At 44.7% G+C, this 17,270-nt stretch overlaps 1 protein-coding gene across 1 annotated transcript in view; it reads left to right on the top strand.

Annotated features, from left to right (window-relative positions):
* Positions 1–17,270, top strand: part of gtf2f2a (general transcription factor IIF, polypeptide 2a) — a 101,522-nt gene continuing 84,252 nt past the window's right edge. Inside the window, exon 1 of the mRNA XM_078559510.1 lies at positions 1–156. Within this exon, the coding sequence (XP_078415636.1) occupies positions 91–156 (66 nt within the window). The 5' untranslated portion in view covers positions 1–90. The remainder of the gene's footprint in view (positions 157–17,270) is intronic.

Genomic DNA, 17,270 nt, shown 5'->3' with positions numbered 1-17,270 from the left:
GCCGCTCAGTCCCCCCTGCCGGCCACCGTGGAGTAGAGGCTGCCGGGTAGATGGCGGCGGGCAGCGCGAGCTAACAGTGACGGAGTGGCCATGAGCGAGAGAGGGGAACTGGATCTGACCGGAGTCAAACTCAACACCGGCGTCTGGCTCGTCAAGGTGCGTTCACCGGGCCGCTTACCGGGCGGCCCCGAGATTCTTGTCACCCGCCCCACCTCACAGATCGGAAGGGAGGGGGGTGGGGTGGGAGGGGGTGCCGGCGGTACCATTGGGCTGTGGGATCATGGAGGGGGTTCGCCTCCCTCCCGCCGCCGCCGACGACGACGACGCCGATAGGGGGTGGGACTGGGGCTGGGGCAGCCCACCGCCCACAATAGGAGGAGGGGTTGGGGCCCTCTGTGGGTTGGGATGTGGGGTTCCAATGATGGGAGGGGTGGCGCCTAATAGGAGCCAGGGTTTCCTGGGGGCGGGGGTTTAGGGGCTCCTAATGGGGATGGGTGGTTGGGGGGTAGGGATTGGAGTTGGACTCCCAATAGGGGATAGATGTTTGGTCACAATAGGGGCAGAATTTGGGGGCCAATGTCCCACAATAGGGGGAGGGGTCAGGGCTGGGGTTGGGGGGCTCATGGGGGTAGGGCGGTGGGGGGCTCCAATAGGGGGAGATGTTTGGGGCTTTTGGATGTGGGAGTACTGGTTGGCGGGGGGGGGGGCTGCCATGTGGTGGTGATGGTATGGGTTGGGGTGTATGGCTCCCAATGGGGGGAGGGGTTGGGGGCTGTTGAGCTGGGGGCCTTTAATAGGGGGAAGGGTTGGGGCCCCAAATGGATGGAGAGTGACGGCCCACAATAGGGGGTAATTTGGGATACTTGAGGGTTTGGGGGTGGGAGATAGGTGGGTGCTTAGGGGTGGGATAGGAGTAGGTGATTGGAGCAGGGTCTCCAGTGGTGTCCCCCTCCCAAAAATAGAGACAGGGGTTGGATGATGCCCCCCCCCCACTCAATAGGGGCAGGAGTTGGGGTTGGGGTAGGGGTTGGACACCAATGGAGGGAGGGGTTGGGGAATAGATGTAGGGATTGGGGCATGTCAGGATGCGGGTAGAGGTTGGGAGGGTACGTGGGGATAGGGTTTGGTGGCACATGGGTGTGGGGGTAGGTGTTGGGAAGCCCATGGGAAAGGGATTGGGTAGGGGCAAGGTGGGGAACACATGGAGGTAGGGACTGTGGGGACGGCGGAGTGCATGGGGTTAGGGATTTATGGGGATAGGGATTGGAGGGGCCCAGTGGGGTGTGCGGGCCTGTGGAGATGGGGCTTGGGGGGATGCCTATGAGGGTAGGGGGGGGGGGGGGGGGTGTTGCCCGAGGGGGCAGGGGTTGGGGGGAGGGGGTTGCCCATGGGGACAGGGGTTGGGGGGGTTGCCTGTGGGGACAGGGGTTGCCTGTGGGGACAGGGGTTGGGTGGGGGAGGGGGGGGGGGTTGCCTGTGGGGACAGGGGTTGCCTGTGGGGACAGGGGTTGCCTGTGGGGACAGGGGTTGCCTGTGGGGACAGGGGTTGTGGGGGGGTTGCCTGTGGGGACAGGGGTTGGGGGGGGGGTTGCCTGTGGGGACAGGGGTTGGGGGGGGGGTTGCCTGTGGGGACAGGGGTTGGGGGGGGTTGCCTGTGGGGGCAGGGGTTGGGGGGGGGTTTGCCTGTGGGGGTAAGGGTTGGGGGTGTTGCCCATTGAACCCATGGTTCGGGGTCTTGTGGGGTTGGAGGTAGGGGGTGGGGTTGTGTGGGTGTTGGGGTGCATTTGGGGGGGTCCTTGGGGGTTGGGGTGGGTTTGGGGATTCCAATGGGGATTGGAGTGGGTTTGGGGGCCCATTGGGGTTGGAGGGGTGTGGCCATTGCACATACGAACATAAGAAATAGGAGCAGAAGTATGCCATTCGGCCCTTCAAGCCTGCTCTGCCATTCATTAAGATCATGGCTAATAACCTTGCCTAACAAGAATCTATCTACCTTTGGCTTATAAATATTCAATGACCCTTCCCTCTGAGGCAGAGTTCCAAAGTCGCACAACTCTGACAGAAAAAAAATTCTCCTTATTTCTCTCCTATAAGGGCAACCCCTAATTTTAAAACAGTGCTCCCTAGTTCTGGACTCACCCAGAAGAGGAAACATCCTTTCCATGTCCACCTTGTCAATACCGTTCAGGATCTTATACACTTCGATCAAGTCACCCCTCACTCTTCTAAACTCCAGTGGAAACCAACCCAGCCTGTCCAACTTTTCCTCATAAGACAACCTGCTCATTCCAGGTACCAATCTAGAAAACCTGCTCTGAACTGCCTGCAACATATTTACATCTTTTCTTAAATAAGGGGACCAAAACTGCACACAATATTCGAGATGTGGTATCACCAATGCCTTGTATAACTGAAGCATAACATCCTTACTTTTATGTTCAATTCCTCTCGTAATAAAACGATAGCATTCTATTAGCTGCCTTAATTACTTGCTGTACCTGCATACTAACTTTTTGTGACTCATGCACCAGAATACCTAGATCCCTCTGCAGCTCAGAATTCAGTAGCTGTTCTCCATTTAAGTAATACTCTGCTTTCTTATTCTTCCTGTCAAAGTGAACAACTTCATATTTTCCCACATTCTACTCCATCTGCCAATTTTTTTTGCCCACTGATTCAACCTGTCTATATCTGTCTGCAACCTCCTTACGTCCTCTTCACCACATATTTTCCTACCTATCTTTGTGTCATCTGCAAGTTTAGCTATCATGCCTTCACTCCCTCATCTAAGTCATTGATATAAATTGTAAAAAGTTGAGGCCCCAGCACAGACCCTTGCAGGACTCCATTCATCACATCCTACCAATCAGAAAAAGACCCATTTATGCATACTCTGTTTTCTGCTAGCCAGCCAATCATCTATCCATGCTAATACATTACCCCCTGCACCATGAGATTTTATTTTCCGCAATGACGTTTGATGTGGCACCTTATCAAATGCCTTCTGGAAATCCAAGTACAGTACATCTACAGGCTCCCCTTTTTCCACAGTGCATGTTACTCCTTCAATGCACACCAATGAATTGGTTAAACATGATTTCCCTTTCACAAAGCTCTTCCTGATTACCTTGAGTTGTTCTAAGTGCCCAGCTATAACCTCCTTCATGATCGATTCTAACACCTTCCCCATGACAGACATCAAGTTAACTGGTCTATAGTTTCCTGTTTACTACCTCCCTCCCTTATTGAATAGACGGGTTACATTTGCTACTTTCCAGTCTGATGGAACCTTTCCAGAATCTACAGAAATTTGAAAAATTAACACCAATGCATCTACTACCTCATTAGCCACCTCTTTTAGGACCCTGAGATAAAGCCACCAAGGCTCCTTAGGCAGCACTTTCCAAACCCACGGGTGCCACCATGTAGAAGGACAAGCGCAGCAGACACATGGGAATACCAACACCCGGAAGTTCCCCTCCAAGCCATTCACCATCCTGATTTGGAAATATATTGCGGTTCCTTCATTGCCGCAGGGTCAAAATCCTGGAACTCCCTAACAGCACTGTGGGTGTACCTACATCACAGGGACTGCAGCAGTTCAAGAAAGCAGCTCACCACTACCTTCTCAAGGGCAATTTGGGACGGGCAATAAATGCTCGCCTAACCACCGATACCCACATCCCATAAATGAATTTTAATAAAAGTCCATCAGGACCTGGAGACTTGTCAGCCCGCAGCTCCATCAGTTTGCTCAGTACCGCTTCCCTAGTGATTGTAATTTCACCAAGTTCTGCTCTCCCTTTCACCTCCTGTTTACAGCAATTAGTGGAATGTTTTTTTGTATCCTCTATAGTGAAGACAGAGGCAAAATATTTGTTCATTTTATCTGCCATTTCCTTATTCTCTACTATTTACTCCCCATTCTTACTCTTTAGAGGACCAACATTCACTTTACTTACTCTTTTCTTTTTTAAATACCTGTAGAAACTCTTGTTATCCATTTTTACATTTCTAGCTAGCTTCCTCTCATACCCTGATTCCTTACTCCTGATTAGTCATTCTCTGCCATTATTTATATTCTGATCAATCATCTGACCTGCCACATCTTTGTGCAGATATGCTTTTTCCTTAAGTTTGATGCCTTCCTTAACTTTAGTTAACCATGGATGGCGGGTCCTCCCTTTAGAATTTTTCTTTATAGTAGGAATATACTTATCCCGAGTATTCTGAAATATCCCCTTAAATGTCTGCCACTGCTTCTCTATTGATCTATCCTGTAGCCTCATATTTCAGTTCATTTCAGCTAGCTCAGCTTTCATACCCACATAGTTGCCCTTATTTAAGTTTAAAATACTAGTCTTAGACCCACCCTTCTCCCTTTCATACTGGATGTAAAATTCAATCATGTTATGGTTGCTGCTACCTATGGGTACCTTCATTCTGAGGTCATTAATTAAATCTGTCACATTACACAATACCAAGTCTAATATAATCTGCTGTCTGGCCGGTTCCAGAATGTGCTGCTCAAAGAAACTATCTCAAAAGCATTCTATGAACGCCTCATCCAGGCTACTACTGCCAGTCTGATAATTCCAGTTTATATGTATATTAAAATCACCCATTATTATTGCTGTCTCTTTATCACAAGCACCCAAAATTTCTTCTTGTATACTTTGTCCTAAATTGTGGTTACTCTTAGGGGGCCTGTAGACCACCCCCACGAATTACTTCTTTCCCCCACTATTCCTCATCTCCACCCAAACCGATTCTACATCCTGATCTCCTGAACCAAGGTCATCTCTAACTATTGCACTAATGTCATCCTTATTCAACATTGCTACCCCTCCACCTTTACCCAGCTTCCTCTTCTTCTTGAATATCATCTCCCCCTCAATATTCAGGAGCCCGTTCTTGTCATCCTGCAGTCATGTATCCATAATGGCTATCAGATCATATTTATTTACTTCAATGTACACTACTAATTCATTTACTTTGTTATGAATGCTTCGTGCATTCAGATACTGAGTCTTTAGTTTTGTCTTTTTGTTATCTTCGTAACATCTAGTCTTGACAATTGGTTTATTCCTAGGTTTTATCTCTCAGCCCCTTCCTGTTATTCCTTGACCCTCATTTCCCAAATTACTATCATGGTCTCCTGCCTTGAATCTACCCCTTGATTTGCCACAAGTACCCAAGCTTGATCCCTCACCATCCCCCCCTTGTTTAGTTTAAAGCCCTCTATTTCCCTAGTTATGTGATTCGCAAGAACACTCGTCCCGGCACAGTTCAGGTGTAGACCATCCTAATGGTACAGCCCCATTTTCCCCAATACTGGTGCCAGTGCCCCACAAATCGGAACTCACTTCTCCCACACCAGTCTTTGAGCCGCACATTCATCCCTCTAACCTTCTTTATGCTGTGTCAATTTGTACGTGGCTCAAGGTGATTATTACCATTGATGTTCTGCTTCTAAATTTGGTAGCTAGCTTCACATACTGACTAGGCAGAACCTCCTTCCTTGTCTTGTGATTGGTACCTACATGGACCACGGCAGCTGGATCCTCCCCTCCCACTGCAAGTTCCTCTCCAGCCCTGAGCTGATGTCCTGAACCCTGGCACCGGGCAGGCATCACAGCCTTCTGGACTCTCACTTTTTGCTGCAGAGAACAATGTCAGTCCCCCTACTACCACTGCAATTCTGTTTGCTTCCCCTCCACTTGAACGGCTTCCTATACCATGGTGCCATGGCCAGCTTGCTTATCCTCCTTGCAGACCTCGCTTTCACCCACACAGGTTGTGAGCACTTCAAACCTGTTTGACAATTGCAAAGTCTGAGGCTCCTCCACTACTGTCTGTTCGGTTCCTTTACCTGCCTCACTCACGGTCATATCCTTCTGCCCCTCACTGCTGACCAAAACAGATGGGCCCTATTCTAAGAGGTGTGACCGTCTTCTGGAACAAAGTGTCCAGGTACTTCTTTACCCTCCATTATGCTGCACAGTGTCTGCAGCTTGGCTTCCATATCAATAATCCTGATCTGGAATTCCACTTTCTGTCCTGGATCGCCTTGGTGTCCAAAAGAACCCACATTCCACAGCTGTAACATAGCACTTGTCCTGCCATTGTTACTTATGTTATTTACTTATCTTAGTTTAATTACTCATTTAATTAACTTAGAATAATTCATATGTATACTCCACCTCTTTCGCCCATACATTGAATTCCCATGTGAACATAATTCACGACTCACTCAGTGTCCGTCTCACTGCGGCGTAGTCGCCTGTCTCCTTGTGTGTCCCTTACTGATGGGTTGGGGTGGGATTGGAGGGGCCCATGGGGGCGGGGGTAGGGTTTTGTGAGGGGGAAATGGGGGTCTGGATTAGGGATGGGGAGATACTGGATTGAGGAAGGGAGGAGGGGATGGGGGCAATGAATGGGGGTAGGGACAGATCCTGGGGTGGGGGAGAGATTGGAGGGGGGAGGGATGGGGTGGGGTCGGTGTAGGACAGATGCCAAAGGGGATGGGGAAGATAGGACAGACCCCAGGGGGGTGGGGGTTGAGATGGCCCCCCCCAACCCCTCCCTCCATGGGCCCCTGTGTCTCCTCCCACTCCTTTGCCCCCCTCCCCTGGGGTCTGTCCTACCTCCCCACCCCCCTCCTACCACCACCACACACACACCAGACCCCATAGGTGTGCGGGCTATCAGGGGTTAGGGGGGTGCATTCCCAAGTGGTTGGGGTACAGACCCCAAATGAGGGAATTGGGGACTGCCAAGAATTGGAGGGGTGGATGAGGAGGTCATGGGGACCCCCAAGGGGGAGTCAATAAGGGAGGTGGGATCCCAACAGAGATGTTGATGGGGGACTCCCACGGGTAATGACCATGGGGGCAGATGGTTTGTGCTCCTGAAGAGGAGAGTGAATGGGAGTGCTCCATGGCACGGAGGGAGCTAGACTCCATGGTGGGAGTGGGTGGGTGTGGGATGGGGGGGGCCTATGATGGGTGGGTGGGAGGGGTTGATGGATGGGGGCACTATTGGTGGGGGGAGTGGATGGGGTTGGGGAGCACAATGTTGGGGAGGGAATGGGGACAGAGGAGACTAGGGGTGGAGGGGATGAGATTTGGGGGGGAACCATGGGGGAGGGGATGGGGTTTGGGGAAACCATGCGGGAGGGATGGAGTTTGAGAGGAAGCATGGCGGAGTGGGTGGGGCTTGGGGCAAGTATGGGGTTTGGGGGGAACCATGTGGAAGGGGGAGGATGATGAGGGCTGATGGTGTGGGGGACCATTGGGGGAGGGGACAGTTTGGAGTAGGGGACCAGGGGCAGAGGGTATGTGGGCATGGACCTGGGGTGGTGGGGGCGGATGGGAGTGGGTGTGGGGGAGAGGGTTCCATGGGAGCGACTATGTGGGATGGGCATCAGGGGAAGGGGAACGTGAGTGGATCAGGGCAGGGAGTTTAGAGAGGAAGAGTTGATGATGGTGGGTTGTGTGGGTGGATGAGAATTACATAGAGAGGGAACATGGAAACATGGAGTTTGGCCCAACCAAGGTATTTACCTTCAAGTGGTAATCCTAACCCCTTGTCTTTCCATCAATGATCAAACCAATTCCTGAAAGATGATACAGCCTGTTGTTCAATTGCCAATTTTGGTATTGCATTCTACAACCTCAGTCATCTATGTAAAAATGTTTCTTCAGCTCTCTGACCTATATTCTTTCCATTTCATCTTGTACATGTTCCTGTTCTTCACCCCTTCACCCTTTCTAGCTACTCTGTCCCATACATTCATAATTTAAAACATTGAAGGTCTGTGTAACTCCATAAATTTCCTCTGTCCTAACAAAAATTACCCCAATTCTTCAGGGGTGATTAACTGGTCTGTTAAGGCTGCTCCACAATCTTGATGGCTGGGGCACCGTGACTAGACAATTCCTATTCCACTTCATCGACCTCTGCAGCACTCTAACCTCCTGGAAGAGGCAAAAAGCAGAAATAAAAATCCAGTGCCCAAATGTGGGGGGGTGGGGGGGCGGAGTGGGGGGAAGGGATCTGGAAAATTTGTTTCCAGCTCCCTCAGACGTTCAAAGCCAGTCCACATGACCATGCTTACATTATATTAATTGTTAAATCACTTGCATTTTATAAGATGTGACGTCTGATCCATTAAAGAACCAATCCAGCTCCCTTTTGAAAGAATCCAGAGAGTGCACAAGCTGGTGCACTCTGGGTAAGGTAGAGCCACCTAACCTCTAAAATCGAAACAGAAAATGCTGGAAATATTAAGCACCATCTGTGGACAGAGAAACAGAATTAATGTTTCAAGTCTGTGGTCTTGCATCAGAATTAACATTTAAACATTCAGCCTGTTTCTATTTTTGTGACTTTTAAATTCATGATCCGTGGTCATTCTGCCTTTTGTAAGAGTGAAATAATTTATGAATGGGTACGCAATCCAGCCCTCTTATTTTATAAATATTTATTTATTTTTCACATTGTGTGAATGTGATTTGTCAACACTAAATGGCTGGTGAATCCTACAAACTCCCGGATAATTTCGTTAACGGGACCAGGCACTGAAGCTAACACTGAAACTAAGGTGAAAGACCTGCAGATGACCATTGCTAGGCACCTCTTATCATCGGGCACCTTCCCCATGACTGTAGTTCCCTTCCTCTGGCTTGTCCCCCTTTTTTCAAAAATTGATCTCCCAACCTAAGAGAGCAATTCTATGGAAATATTGAAGATACAGACAAGGGGCTCACAGGACACCTGTGCCATCTCTTTAATGACTCTTGGGTGAATGTCATCTGGACCTGGAGCCCAATCTGTTTTGACATTTCCCATTTTATTTCAGATGACACCCTTATTTATGTTATAAGATAATATTTATAATTTGTCTGCTGTACATCCCTCAGCTTGAACCGGAACATGATCTGCAGCAATGTAGACTAAATTGAAGTAATCATTTAACAGCTCTGGCATAGCCTGGGAGTTTATTTGAATCTGTTCTAAACTGTCTTTCAGTTGTTTTATATCATCTTTAACTCCTGATCTATCTAGGAAAGCTTTTTATTTGTGCACAATCTTCTTTTCCAAAGATTTCATAGCTTTTCCAGTGGGGATATTTGTTTCTGTTCTTTGTAGGGACAAGAGAGTCCCTTGTGGAGTCTCACTTAGGTTCGGAGCCATACTCTGGATGTAACAGGAATGAGTTACAATGCCAAGTTAAATGTGTTAAAACAACTATTTTATTGAATTTTGAATAATGATAATTATAATAATATGACAATTATAACTGATAATATAAAAAGAGAAATAAGCTAAAAGAAAGATAGATAACTTTATTGAAAGGTGAAAGCACCATATAAGGCAGACAGATTTTTTTAAAAGCACAGACAATAACTCTAAATTGGCCTGTTTCATGACAGCTCCCAAAATGGATAACCCCAACTTAGTCTGTTCCACAACAGCACCCTAAATTGGTCAACTTTCCCCTTGGTATATACATTTCCAAGTCTCTGCGTAACCTTACGTACAGGGTGCACTCTTCGACCAGTCACTCCGATGTCCATTCTTCCGTAATCTTCAGTGGTTGACTATTCCACTCTGACTGCAGCACCGAAAACTGGAAGCAGCATCCCTTTAAATTAAATTTCTGGCTCAGTTACAGCTTTTCGAGGCCTTGTTCAGAATTTCTCAAAACAATGAGTCTGGAAAAACATGAATCCTTATCAATTCTCCCCTCAGGCACTGCAAGGCTATGCAGATTTTTGTAAACTTTGCCATATTCAAGTTGTTTACGCAGCCTTTGATGATGTTTCTCCAACTGCCACCAGTCAGGCTTTATGTCCATCAGTTTCCTGATGACCGCTCTATGTAAGGCTACTTGGTGTGTAGTACAAGGGTCAACGAATGCAGTAAGAGAAAGGACTTCTGATAAATAAAAAAAGCAACTATTATTTTCGTAGTTGGGCGGGAATACAGAGATGTAGACCAAACAACAGCTGTGGGTTGCCAATATGGCAAACAATGTCTTGGGAAAACTCATCACTACTGATTATTATTGACTAATTAATCAAAGCACAGTCACAGCTTTGGGGGGTGGTGCAGGTCTGTCTACCTGAATCTTGTATTGGGCCCGGTAATCTGTGTTAAACCAGGGGATGAAATTTTGCCGAAGTTATGACATTTTGCTACATACAGTGGGAAAATAGCAAGAGTTGTCCTTTCTGCTGTGATACTGTTTCATTGCCTGAACAACACTTTGCTTTTATCATTGGAGTTCAGAACAAACATAGATTTCTGGGATTCTCCAAGGAAAATGGCCAGTTACTGACGACTTTTCATCTCTGCGGTGTCTAGGAAGATGTTTTCATGCAGACAGCTACCTGCTGTAGCGCACAATAGTGTTGTTTTTTTTAACCAACTGTGTGGTCTATGTTATGACTGGTAGCTTCTCTTTATGGATCTGTTGGGTAGCTTGCCCTGGGTGTCTGATCTTTTGTTAGGAACACTTAAAAGATCTAGAGAATCTGTTCCCGAGGGACTTTCCCAACTCATCAGAAGACTGGCTTCACTCAGGTTGCCCTATTCCAATCCCATTTCTGAATGCTTTCCACTTACACATGTTATGGACAGGTGGGAGGGGTTAATTTAAACAGTCCTAATTTCTCTTCTCACCACCTGTCCATAAACAGATAGGTGTTTTGATTTGTTTCCCTCTTTATAAGCGGTGGTGTATTACCCCAACCCCTCGGTTTTTGTGTGATCCAATTTTCTATTGATAACCCCACAGCAACTCGAGATAGGATGAACTCAAAGGGTTAGTTTATTTGCATACTCAAAATGTGGGTGGAGGGTCGCAACATCGCCTCCACACTCAGACAGTAAAGACAGGGATAGAGAAAAGAAGGATTTACAGCACAGAAAATATCGGTTCATGTGAATTCAAAGTCCAATGAGGTATTCCTTCACAGAGGTTGGTGGGCTGAAAACCGATTCATTGTACAATTCACTTTTCTGGTGGTGTGGACTTCACAAGATGAAAGAGGTGAGCAGAGATGAATTGGTCTTGTAGGCGATGGCATAGAATTTCCAGCCGAAGTGGTGTAGATGGGGAAAGGTGTTCCATCTGGGCAGAGCTCTTTGTCTGTGAGGCTGTTAGTCAGATGATAAAAAAAACAGACTCAGCTATTCAGCTCAGCAAGGTAATATTAACTTGTTCGACAAACCAGAGGCCCATGTCACATGACACCCCCCCCCCCTCTCTCTCTCCAACAAAGGATGTGTATCCATCGCTTGCACTGTGGCTGGATTTCAAAGATTACTGTATTACAGCCATTACAAATTGAAAGAGAAGGTTGCAGGGTCCTTTGTCTTAGAAGACCATCAGCCTCTTTCTGGCCAGCCTGGGTTGTTATTAAATACAGATGGGCTTTGTATATGAAGTTGGGCTGTGCAGTCCACAGGTGGTTGTTAGTGGCTGCTCTAGGATAACGAGTTTTAAGTTTCCCTGAAACTGCAACATAGCTTCTTTTGTTCAGGGGTCACAGACAGACATGGGTTCAGCCATTTTAAGCATCTTGTTCAGTTTTAAAATTTACGAAATAGCAATGAGGGTATCTCTATATATGTTATGAAAATATATAGGGTGAGGTCTTAGTTCTCTACACACACCATTGATGGATATTCCTCTGGCTCTTGGAATCACCCAGCCTGAGGGACATGGTTGACTCAATATTGACAGAAACATCAACAGGCCATCTATTTCTTGTATTTGTCCATCCTGTTGCTGTTAGGTGCTGTGCTGGAGTTTGAGGCAATTAAATATCACCTGGCTGTTAAGAAAGGGCTTGGCACCTCTCAGAAATCCATGGCATGCAGAGGTATATTACACACACTTTGCTGCCACCTATTTTCCAATTGTTTTAGTTCCTGCCAGTAAAGACCACTTGAGTGTTTCTCTGTCTGCCATTGGCAAATGACTTTAGCGGCTGCTTCTTGAAATTGTTGGAGGCATAAAGTTGAGGAACCTACAAGGTGCAGTTGTTTCCTAATGTGTACCTGTCGATCACCCTGTGTCTGTTCTGAGATGAACAGGAATCTGTTTAATGTCTATGCAGTAGCTGAGAGTACAGCTCTAGTTAAATAGTTTTAAGATCTTTGATCATGTGATGTGCGTAGCAACTTGATTAGATACCTTCCTGGAAGCTGTACTTCAGGGTTGTGCGAGATGAACCATGTACAATCCAGTATATTTAAGATCACTGGGCAAGCTATCTTGATGAGCATGTATTTATTATATAGCTTCCCCATAATTGCAAATATCTTTTTGCCTCAACTACTTCATATGGTAGCGAGTTGTATATACGCACCAACTCCTGGATAAATCATTTCTTTTGAATTTCCTAATAGATTTATCAGTGACTGTCTTATATTTATGGCCCCTTAGTTTTAAACTTGCCACAAGTGGAAACATTTTTTCCACATCTATCCTTTCAGACCCCATTATAATTTTAAAGAACTCTATCAGGTCACCCCTCAGTCTTTCTCCATTCTAGAGAAAAGAGCCACAGCCCGTTCAATCTTTCCTGACATGTATCTTATGATATCACCCTCATAAATCTTGTTTACACCTCCTCCAGTGCCCCTATATCCTCTGTAAATTTAACATAACTTCTCTGCTTTTAAATTCTATTTCTCTAGAAATAAACCCCAGTACTTTGTGTGCAGTATCCAGCATTTCACTGGGAGCTTTTAATGACCTGTAAGATGTCGAATGCAACCAAAAATCACCTCATAATTATCATTTTTTTTGTTAGTCACTCTCAGTTTAGGTAGGCTTGGGGTTTCTGTAGTGTTTTCTGTAAAAGGTGAAATACTGTTGACAGTCAGAATGAGCTGGATTTATTCCCATCAAATTTCTCTCTCTCTCTTCATGGAGCATTCTTGGTTGTTCGAGGGTTGCTACTCATGGCTGTCCACGTCTCTATCTTTGGCTGTCTTTCCATGATGCCATAATATCACAATGGGGGAAATAGAAGAGGCAGGCCCCAAGAACTACCTCAGCAGGTAGAGGGACTGAACCCGGTGTTATTAAATTCTGCACTTTAACCATCTGAACTAACCAGCAGTACCATCTACCCTTGGTCTTTTAAAATAGAGATACTGAAGCAAAATAAAAATTAAAAGTAGTAACATTTGTGTGGAGAAAAATATTCAGACACAATGTAAATGCTGGCAAGGTAGATGTTTTAAAAAGTTTCCATCTTATTGAAGGACACCAGCAAAGTACAATGAGAAACAGGATTCAACCACTTTGACTAGAGTGTTGCAAATATAGAATTGCAGAAACAGGCCACATGCTCCATGAAGTTTGAGAAGGTTTGCCCCAAATGAGCCACTTTGCCTCATTCTTTCTGTGTATACTAGAGCCCTTTCAGTGTTATGTCACATAGCATACCAAGAATTTTTGAATAAATCAAAACCCGCCTACAAAATGGTGCACTGTGAAGTACTTCCTGTAGAATTTCCATCCAGAGACTGTTTTGGATTAAAACAATCCCTTTTATTTCCATGATTTGGCTTTTATCTGACTAGTAAATACTTTTTTTTTTGATTTTATTCAGTTGCATCAGTTCCTTACTGGGTGACCATTTTCTTCACCTTGCTATGCTGTGTCACTTACCAGTAGTTTTGTGTCTCTCCATACAGTGGCGCTGGTTGAATAATTACAGGAAAAGAATCCAGAAATAAGTTTTATTTTAAATGTTAGAAATGCTGGTGGGTGGATGAAGACAAGGGTATTATAATTACACCATAACAATTAAATATAAAAAATCTCCTACCTGTTTTACAGCATTGCAGCTTTGGATCTCAGGCCACTTTGTTGCTGAGATGCCTGAGGCTGGTGTGCAGTTTTCATGCTATATTACAGTTTTTATGATCTATAGAGCCAATTAATTTTTTTTCTTCTATACTTTTGCATATGTGTGACTGCTAAACCTGTAATCTGGGAATTTGCAGCATCAGTGTGTTTTGTCAGCCATCCATTTCTATATATTTTTTTCATTTTTCTTTATTTCAATCTTTTTTCGCTTTCCTTTTTAACAATTGTACAAGCTCAATTTCATTTTGTCGGATCCTGCTTTTTAATAATCCTGCTGCTTTGGTTGTTTTTTTTCGTCACCGGATACACCATCGTGCTTGCTTGGCTGTCATTTGCCTGTGCCTGGTCCAACTGGACCTGATGTCAAATTACTTTATTTTCCTCTGTTCTATGCTTCAAAATGTTTAACAACATTTATTAAGGTACCGGCAGATCTCTTGTGTAGTTGCTCACAGTAAGTCGGAGAATGTGCAGTTTTATCTCATGTTATGAACAATTTATTTTCAGGGCCACTGATTAAATTGCGTGGCTTATGGATGGAACCAGATGCCTAATGGTAACTGGAGGTTGGGAGATTAGAGTGCAAAAAGGCCCAATGATGATTGGCAGTCAAGGGTGAAGGTGGAATGCTTGTTAATAATTATGTATCTTGTATGTAGTGCACAATACACAGCAATATAATATTAATGTTAAATATAACCTATTCACTTTTTAAATATAACTTTGATTTTTATCCTGTATATAATTTAAATTTTGTTTACAAAATTTACTAATATATAAACATTTTTGGCTCTGTATAATTCTGTGTCTAATTGTTCATTTATTTATAAATTTATATAATAATATCTGCTTTGATCTTTGGCCACACTACTTGATATCTCTTTGCTTACAAAGCATCATATCCTCAAATTACTGTGTGCAGTACCACAGACGATTCATAACAGCTTTCATTTATATAACACCTTTGTTGTCAGGAAATGTCTCCGTGCGCCTCACAGAGACATATAGAGAATGTCTAAGAGGAGATATTATGAAGAGTGACCAACATCTTGGTCAAAAAGGTGGGTTTTAATGAGGCCTCAGAGGAAAGTGAGGTGGAGGAGTTCATAGAGGGCATTTCATAGCATGAGCACTAGGTGGCTGAAGGCACAGCTGCCCACAGGGAGGAGAAAGGAGTGGATGTACAGGAGGTCAGAGAAGCAAAGAATATGGAGTAGGTTTTTAGGGATGGAGGAGTTTAGAGCTAGGGAGGTTAAAGGCCATGGTAAATACAAGAATGAGAATTTTAAATTTGAGACATTCTGTGACCAGTAGCCAATGTATATAAGCCAAGACAGGTGTGATGGAGAGTGGAACTTGGTGTGGCATATTTATACAGGCATAATTTTAGATGAGCTTAAGTTAAAGTGGAGGATGGGAGCTAGACAGGAGAACATTGCAGTGATTGAGTTTGGAGGGAGCAAAATTGAGAAAAAAAGTGTTTCAGTGGCAGATGGTCTGCAACAGGGAGAAAGGAGAGTGATCAGAGTTGAGCTCCAACCAGAGTGCTATGGTTGCAAACAACCAGTTCAGCACAAGATGTTGGTGGTGAGGATACAGATATATACTATAGTTATTGCTATGCACACTCTTGTCAGTCACACTTGATGAGTTTTAATTTTGTATTTATAACACATATACACTATATTAATTAACCCGTAGTCATCATGAATAAAATCAACCCATTTAGAAGAACTATAAATTAGAAGTAGATGGTCAGCAACAGTAATCATAAAATGAAATAAGGAAAGCAAAATTGCTCAAAGTGCTTCTTGAAGATCTGTTATTGCTCGGTCTGACAGCTCAAAATATGACTTCTAATTTTAAAGAAAGTGAACTAGTATATATTTCCCACAACATGATTGATATTGCCTGTGTTCCTGAGAACCTTCATTAAATTGCTACTTGGAAGGCACTGCCTTGATATTGATATTTTCCCACAGCGCTATTAGTTTATTGGCCAAGGTGGTTTATCAACTACTCTATTGCTGCAACCCTCAGGATATCATACTGCAAATAATTTTTCAGGATGCATTAGTATGGCAGTAGACAGACTGTGCCTCCTCAGAGTAATAACAGGATTTCTTAGCCTTTGTTTTTGCAAATGACTTGAAGGCAATTTAGAAGCTAAATGTACATGCTTCCCTCCCCCCCCCACCCCAAGTAAATTTCCACATTTAAGCTATTAATTGCTTACTGTTTAATCATGGGAAGGGGCAGTTGGATGATTAAAAAATCTGTGCTTCTGTTTATTTTAAGAACTCAAAAAGTGTAAAAAAAAATTTGATAATGGAGAAGTTGAAATATGCTTTTGCCCATCATATAAAGGTTTCTTTTTTTGTCTTAAATGATTTGAAAAACTGGACGTATTTGAGCTTCTTGAGTTGAAGGTTCACATGAAAGATGTAACTTTTTTTTTTATTTTAGAGAATCTGACTCCAAGAGAGAGAAACAAGCAGAATTCCAGGGCTTTCTTTTTGTTTTTATTTACATAGAATGTGTTAATGCAATTGCAATGGGTAAAGGACCCAGTTAAAAAGCGCTTGCCTCATTATTAGTGGAAACCTTAGACACTTCTTTCTCTAATGTCCACCCCTCTTTCATTTACCCCTGCAGCCGCATGGAAATAACGTAAAGCATGATTTGTTTTAATGTAAAAAAAAGTGTGTACTTGATTATTCACACATTCTGCCATGTGTTTATTTACTGTTAATGTTTAAAATACAAATTTATTTTCCAAGAACTAATTAAAAACATTCCTTTCACTGCCTTTGTAGAAATATCTTTCAAACTTTTTAGTTGTCTCTGCTTCGTATCTCTTCCATCTTTCCTAATACTAAACATTATGACCCTTGCCAAAATACCACTGAATGCAGGAGCCCATGGCTGTGCTGCAACAGCTCTGCATCTACCCCCTGCACCCCTGCCACCCCCTTCCCCAGTGCTGGGGAACCAAGAACTCACCTCTGGGCTGCTGAGCTATGGGACCCCTGTTTGGATCTGCCAGACCTTCGGGTTGCCCATCAGGACTGTCAAACCTTAGGACATCCCTCTTTTGTTCCTAACTATTGGAATCTCTTTCCCCACACCTCCCCCCAACCCCCACCTTTGCTTGCAAAACCCTCGGACCCACTCCAGTGCTGCCAAACTTCCAAGATCCCCCTTGTGTTCTGTGAAACCCTTGGGCCATTAACTCAATGCTCCCAAAATCGAGAACCCCAGACCACAACTGCCAGGTTCTAAGATCACTCTTTCCCCAGTGCTGCTGGAGGACAGGTTCCCACCTCCAGCTTGGAACATACTGCCTCCTGCCTTGTTGCATATCGTGTGCTTC

The sequence above is a fragment of the Cetorhinus maximus genome, chromosome 16 (assembly GCF_964194155.1).
Source record: "Cetorhinus maximus chromosome 16, sCetMax3.hap1.1, whole genome shotgun sequence".
NCBI classification, from domain to species: Eukaryota; Metazoa; Chordata; class Chondrichthyes; order Lamniformes; family Cetorhinidae; genus Cetorhinus; species Cetorhinus maximus.
The sequence above is the reverse complement of the archived record's forward strand: the minus strand, read 5'-3'. Positions and strand labels throughout refer to the sequence as shown.